The following is a 7,477-nucleotide window of genomic DNA, read 5'->3' as shown; positions in this document are numbered from 1 at the left end:
CGGACATGGACCCAGGAAATGAAGTGGCACTGGAGGCCCCAAACCCGAACTGAATCGGTAAAAAAAACAACCCCTCACTCCAAAACGAATGGAGCAGGAACAGTGACTAGTGCGGCGTTGACGACCGTTGGTCCCTCTCTTCTTCCGGTCCCACAATTCCTTGCTGCGATGCATGCTTCCATTTCCGCCCCAGTACCCCACAACAAAATCGTCGGACAACAGGTTCGTGTTTAGAGCCAAGTCGAAGTGAAACTCTTGGCCGTTGGCGCGAAGCCCGCAAAACACACTGCTCTTCCCCAGTTGATCTGACCCGTCGAGGTAGATTCCGTATGAATTGTCCTCATCAAACTTGTAGTTGAGCTAAACAACCGGCAGATATGCATGCACGAGAAAAAGAAAACATCAACCTGAGCTGACTAGAGGGAGGGAAGGAGCACACGCTCATTCGCGCGTACACACGCACATGTGCACGCACGCATAGAAATAAAGAAAGAAAGAAGGGAACAAGAAAAAACAAAACAAAGCAAACAGCGAAAATCATGACGTATTCGAGGGGTCAAGTTGACCCAAATTCCTTCTTTCTTTTTTTTTTTTTTTTCAACGCTACACTGTCGCACGCGACAGTTTCCCCCCTCCTTAAAAGTGTCGATCTCAAATCTGAGATTCACACTTACAGCCATGCACGGTTGACATGCTTCGTCAATTACTTGAATTGTAAAATAATTATGTGAAACAAAACACAAGAAATGGTAAACGCTGTGCACCGTCCCCGCTCAACAGACCAGCGGATCAAGCGTTCCAACCATCCGCTAGGGCTAAATCTGCATCGCATGGAGAAACAGTGGGACAGGGCCAACACACCGGTCAACCCCGGTGCAGCGACTCAGCATGAGTCAAACCTCCAGTTACTGCCCAGTCCTACTCAGGTAGTCTGCCCCCAGGTTGTCGACACCCTTGATGTGTCTGAAGGTGAAGCTGTGAGACTGGAGCTCCACAGCCCATCCCATGAGACGTCGACTGACGGGACGGATACGGTGCAGATACTTGAGAGGATGATGGTCGCTCTCAAGCACAAAATGCCTTCCGTACAGGTAGGGATAGAACTTCCGTATACCCCAAACCACTGCCAGTGCCTCCTGCTCTATGGTGTGGTACCGCTGTTCAGCTCCACTGAGCTTCTTGCTGGCGAAAGCTATGGGTTGTAGTCCTTCACCGTGATCCTGAAGAAGTACGGCCCCAAGGCCCAACCCTGAGGCGTCTGTCCGTAGCACAAATGTTTTGCTAGGGTCGGGAAGGACCAGCACTGGGGGGTTGATGAGTGCTTCTTTTAACTTGTCAAAGGCTTTCTGGCACTCATCCGACCACAGAACTTTGTTGGGCTCACTGCCCTTGGTCTTGTTGGTCAGAGGTAGGGCTGTTTCTGAAAACTTAGGCACGAAACGCCTGTAATAGCCAGCCAGTCCAAGGAAGGCACGCAGCTCCTTCTTTGTGGCAGGAGGGTGTGCTTCCCGGATTTTTGCTACCTTGTCCTGTTCTGGGTGCAGCTGACCACCCTGGAGGTGGTGTCCAAGAAAGCTGATTTCCGGACAGCCATGCTGGCACTTAGTAGGTCTCGCCGACAGCTGTACCTCCTGTAGGCGGCAGAGTATCTGCTGCAGAACTTCGGTGTGACGATCCCAAGTACCGGTGGCCAGCAGCAGATCATCCATAAAGTTATGGGCATCATCTAACTGCAGTGGTCCCAGAACTCTTCGCATGATGCGACTAAAAATCGCACCGGCCGTTTTCAGCCCGAACGGCATCACCAGCCACTGAAACTGACCCTGTGGCGTCGTGAATGCGGTCTTGGGTCGGTCACTCTCTTTCATGGGTATCTGCCAATACCCTTTAGCTAAGTCGAGTTTAGAAAAGTACTTGGCATGGCTCAGCTTTGCAAAAATCTGGTTGACATTGGGCAACGGTTCTGCATCAAAGCGTAGTATCCGGTTGAGACGGCGAAAGTCCACACAGAAGCGAACCTTCCCGTCTTTCTTTTTGACTAATACGATGGGTGCAGAGTAAGGTGACGTGGCAGGCTCGATCACTCCCATCTTCAGCATGGATTGGACCTCCTCTCTGATCACGTCATACTGTGAGTGGGGCAGTGGGTACTGGCGGACTCGTACTGGTGTAATGTCCTCCAGAACCAGCTCACACTCACCCACGGTGCACCTGAGGGGAAGGTCGGTGAGAACGCTACTAGCACTCTGACAGATATCCATGATTTCCCGCTGCTGTGAAGAAGTGAGGTTTGTGTGGACAGAGACATCTTTCCATGTCTCTTCTGCTTGCAGGTGTAGAAGTGGAATCCTCTGTGAGCTGAAAGAGCCTGCGTGGTCATCTTCTGTTTCTTCTATGACCACTGGGGCTACAGCTGCGGAACACTCCTCTCTCCGGGTGTACCGCTTCAGTAGATTGGCATGATAGAGTCGTGGGGTTCCTTTGACCGCAATACGGTAATCCCAGTCGCCCACCCGCTCTATCACCCTGTAGGGGCCCTGCCAAGCAATTTGGAGCTTGTTCTTTTTCTCTGGTAAGAGCAGCAAGACTTCGTCTCCTACCTCGAACCATCGCTCACGGGCTTTTTTTATCATACTGTCGCTTGTACTTGGTGGCTGCTTGCTGCAGGTTCTCTCGTGCCAGCCTGCAGGTCTCTTCCAGCCGATTGCGCAGATCCACCACGTACTCTACCTCCGTGAGGGTTTCTGGAGGCGATGACGCTTCCTTGGTCCACAGCTGGTGCAAAAGAGCCATGGGCCCCCTGACCGTGCGGCCATACAGAAGCTCAAAGGGAGAAAACCGCAGGGACTCCTGTGGCACTTCCCTGAACGCAAACAGGACGGCCGGAATGAACAGATCCCAATCCCTGGGCTGCTCAATACAGAGGCGTTGGATCATTTTCTTCAGGGTGGCGTTGAAACGCTCGACAAGACCGTTTGCCTGTGCATGGTACGGAGTCGTAGTTCTGCCATGGATCCCCAACAACCGGTTTACCTGAGCCATCACGTCACTTGTGAACTGGGTACCTCTGTCTGTGAGTACCTCCGAGGGTACTCCCACTCGGGTCCACATTTGCCACAGTGCGTCTGCAACTGTGACAGAATCGATTCCCTTCAACGCAACGGCTTCTGGGTAACGTGTGGCGTAATCAACGACCACCAGAATGTAACGATTGCCCCGCGCAGAGGCTGGAGTGATTGGACCTACGAGGTCCACTCCCACTTTCTGGAAGGGTTCTGACACAAGAGGGACAGTACCTAACGGCACACGCTGGTTCTTACCACACGGAGAAGTACGCTGACAGACGTCACACGACCGACAGTACTGGCGGACATCCTTGCACATGCCAGGCCAGTAGAAGTGTTGCCACACTCGTTCTTGTGTCCGCCGAACTCCCAAATGCCCCGCCATGGGTATGTCATGCCCTAGGGAGAGAACAGTGCATCTGAGGCCCAGAGGTACCACCAGTTGCTTGAGGTGCTCCCCGTTCTTGTGGAACACACGGAACAAGAGACCGTCATGCATTGTGTAAGATGCCTTCCCCTCCCGTTCTGTGTTGATATTGGGCGTTGTCGCTTGTCTCAGTTGCTGCAGGGTGGGGTCTCTGGCCTGAAGACGACGGACGGTCTCCCTATCCGTGTGGAGAGCTACTGCGTCTGTCACCGGTCCCTGAGTAGGCTGTAAGACGGGCGCCTGATCCCTTGCCATCGCTCGTGTGGTTACTGCTGCCAGCACCTCCCTGGGTAGCTGTGTCGACACCCCCTGTCGTGTACCGTCTGCGAAAAGCACGTTGTTACCAATGAGCAGTGTATATGCAGGATTCCGGAGTGCCACAGCCCACACAGCTCCTTTAAAGTACGGTGTAGCAACCTGTACCTTAACATAAGGACGGACAGCGTTGAAGGACTTTTCAACTCCAGTCACCTGACACGTTCCTCCTTTCTCGGCGTCAGGAGGTACCACACTCTCGTCAACGAAAGTGCATGTAGCGCCAGAGTCTCGAATAGAATCGACTATCCGATCCTCTACGAGGCTGAGAAACACAGAACAGGTAGGCCCCATTCCTCCTTGGTCACCTTGTTGTTCAGCGCTGAACACAGGTACAGTTGCTAAAGCGCAACTCTCGTGTGTGTGGCCGACTGCCGCTTGTTGCCTCCGGTCTCTCTTTAACTTTGGACAGTCGCGCTTGTAATGTCCCCCATCGCCACAATAAAAACACTGATTGCCCCCCTTACCCGGTGCAGTGGCCGACTTAGGGGCAGACGCCATGCTGCCACGAGGCGGAACAACTGAATGCGGTGATTGTTCAGCCAACGGATGCTGAGAATAGCTTAGGTTCCCACGCTTCGGCATGGGCGAAGACTTGAGTCCCCCACCTAGAGAACCTGCACTGGTCTTGAAGACCCTGATTCCCCTTCTAGCTTCCGCAAAGCGTCCGGCCCTCTCTATGACTTCCTGGAACGTTCTAAGGCCTTCATCCCTGATACACACAGCCAGGTCGTCTGTCACAGTGCTGAGAAGCTGCTCAATGAGAATCAAGTCCCTCAGTGCCATTCCGGACATGGTTTCCCAGTGCTCGAGCGTGCGCTTAAGACGAATCCCAAACTGGATGAAAGACTCACTTCCGGCTTTGCGTATCTCCCTAAACTTTTTACGGTAAGCTTCAGGGGATATCCTGAACTGACGGCGAAGCGCCGCTTTCAGATCAGTATAAGAACTCTCCGGAGGTAAGTTGTTAAATGCCTCCCGGGCCTTTCCTGTCAAGGAACTAATCAAGTAAAGCGATCGAGTCTCTTCTGCCATGTTATAGGAGTCAGCGACTGCTTCGAAATGATCTAAAAAATCGTCGACATCGTCGCCTGGGCGTAACTCAGGAAGAGTCAGCCTTGGAGGGGCGAAAGTGGGCAGTCTCGCTGCCGGGGACTCCTCTCGGCTAGGCCGCTGAGCAAGGCTTTGAGCCAAAAGCTCAAATCTCTCTCGCTCTAACTGCCGGAGCTCCATCTCCTCCTGTCGACGCATCTCCTCCTTCCTCTCCTCCTCCTGTCGACGTATCTCTTCTTTCCTCTCCTCATCTTGTCGACGCATCTCCTCCTTTCTCTCCAAATACAGAATGAGGGATGTAACGTCGCCCCCCACCATGGAGGTATTATCATGCGTGTTAGACTCTGAAACCCGCGAGGTCATAACCCCAGGAGTGCCAGTGACGTACCCAGTGCCTGAGGTAGTTATCTGAGAACGTACCTGTGAAGGACTGGGGAACCTTGGGCCTGTAAAAGCTCCCCCAGGAGTGGTGACATTTGTCCAAACCACGGTGGAAGTGACTGGAGGGGTGTTATACTGTGCCTCCATCATCTCCTTGATCCACTTAGAGGACTGCCGAGAAATTCCCGAGCCAGGGCCCAGAGTTTTCAAAAAGGGAGAACCCTCCCCGACACCGACCACTTCTTTCTTGCCTGAGACCGCAGCTGACCTTGTAACCGGTCCTTGGGATGGATCTTTTCCCATGACATACTTGGAAGCCATCGTAACGGACCCTGACACTATGCACAAACAAAACCAGGGGATTATGAAGAAGTTAAACACGGAAATGCTGAGTTACCACTACGAATAGCTATCACCCCTTGTGTTCTTCAAAAACTGTTTATGAGGAGCAGTCAGTGTAGATACAGGGTACCCCCCGTGGAATAGACACCCTAAACCCCAGTGAGTGGGAAAAAAAAAGTACTGTTAACTTCCCACTCTAGCTTCCCACATATAATAAAAAACAAAACATTGCCAGTTACAAAATAAATAAATAAATAAATAACCTGGATAATACAAACTACTTAGTGAAAGCTGCGAGCGGCGATCGGGAAGCGGAAGATCCCGGACGAGCCCCCCAAAATTGTCACGTGACCGGTCGAGGTTGAGGACCCACCTACAACCCGACAGGCCCCGCGCAATCTAATAAAAGAAAATTTAAGAAAAAATGGGTCTCCGGATCCTCGCACGCTCAATTAAATGCAGCCAACACCAAGAATTTGTACACAATACCACACTTTATTCAATCACTCAAACGGATATACTGACAACCAAAACAGCAGTGAGGCCTAACTATTTCCCTTAATCCCCCCTCCACTCCCCAAACTTACTAACCCGCTAATTCAGATCGCCACATCATAAGTGGGAATGAGGGAAAAATAAATGAGTAAATCACATTCGCTCGAACACGTACACTCACCCCTCTTATGCACTGCTCTCACACATACACACGCATCCTCCACCGTCCATGTACGACTCGCATTAGTTCCGAACACACAGGTCCTTGTCACAAACAACGCACGATGCCGGCGACCACTGGGAGTTCTAGTCTTTCTGTAGACAGGGGGTGTAAAGCGGCGATTGTTGTATACGTTGAGGACACCCTTGTGACAGTCTCAGGGTATCACGGGTGCAGGGAGGGATGTGGATGTCCAGGACAACGGCGGACCACTCTTCAGAGCTGTAAAAAGACTCGAGTCAAGAGTCAAGCAAAAATTAAAAAAAACAAAAACAGTACATGCGCTAAAGCAGACACACAGAGGGGTTTCGCACACACTCACATGTACAGCTGAACGCCTTAATACAACCGTAAAAAACAAAACAAAAAACAATAACAGAATGTGTGCACACAGATATACATAAATCAGAATCCACAAGGATTAGCAGGGGCACACTGCACTGAAATTAAAGTATGTGTCTCAAAATGCAATAATAACAACAACACCAAAAACCTGAAATATATGTCAACGGTCGCTCCCTGTCTATAGAAAAATAACAACAAAACTAGCATTCTTCACCATTCTAACCTGACTCACCTCAAGAGCTCGTGAAAAAAAATAATACGGGAGATTAAATCCCTGGAACTAGGACGTAATTCCAGACCTCCTGGTCGGACATGGACCCAGGAAATGTAGTGGCACTGGAGGCCCCAAACCCGAACTGAATCGGTAAAAAAAACAACCCCTCACTCCAAAACGAATGGAGCAGGAACAGTGACTAGTGCGGCGTTGACGACCGTTGGTCCCTCTCTTCTTCCGGTCCCACAATTCCTTGCTGCGATGCATGCTTCCATTTCCGCCCCAGTACCCCACAACAAAATCGTCGGACAACAGGTTCGTGTTTAGAGCCAAGTCGAAGTGAAACTCTTGGCCGTTGGCGCGAAGCCCGCAAAACACACTGTTCTTCCCCAGTTGATCTGACCCGTCGAGGTAGATTCCGTATGAATTGTCCTTATCAAACTTGTAGTTGAGCTAAACAACCGGCAGATATGCATGCACGAGAAAAAGAAAACATCAGCCTGAGCTGACTAGAGGGAGGGAAGGAGCACACGCTCATTCGCGCGTACACACGCACATGTGCACGCACGCATAGAAATAAAGAAAGAAAGAAGGGAACAAGAAAAAACAAAACAAAGCAA

The 7,477-nt window shown here is 51.1% G+C and overlaps 1 protein-coding gene across 1 annotated transcript; it reads right to left on the bottom strand.

The window, feature by feature from the left end:
• Window positions 1-905: 905 nt before the first annotated feature.
• Window positions 906-5,562, bottom strand: LOC143274631 (uncharacterized). Its single transcript, XM_076578502.1, has 3 exons — window positions 5,281-5,562; window positions 2,636-5,079; window positions 906-2,526 (listed from the first exon to the last, which is right to left on the bottom strand). The coding sequence occupies exons 1-3, from the start codon at window positions 5,560-5,562 to the stop codon at window positions 906-908; spliced, it is 4,347 nt and encodes a 1,448-aa protein (XP_076434617.1).
• Between the last annotated feature and the right edge of the window lie 1,915 nt (window positions 5,563-7,477).

The sequence above is a fragment of the Babylonia areolata genome, chromosome 29 (assembly GCF_041734735.1).
Source record: "Babylonia areolata isolate BAREFJ2019XMU chromosome 29, ASM4173473v1, whole genome shotgun sequence".
In the NCBI taxonomy this organism is placed as follows: Eukaryota; Metazoa; Mollusca; class Gastropoda; order Neogastropoda; family Buccinidae; genus Babylonia; species Babylonia areolata.
This window is presented reverse-complemented; position numbering and strand designations above follow the sequence as displayed.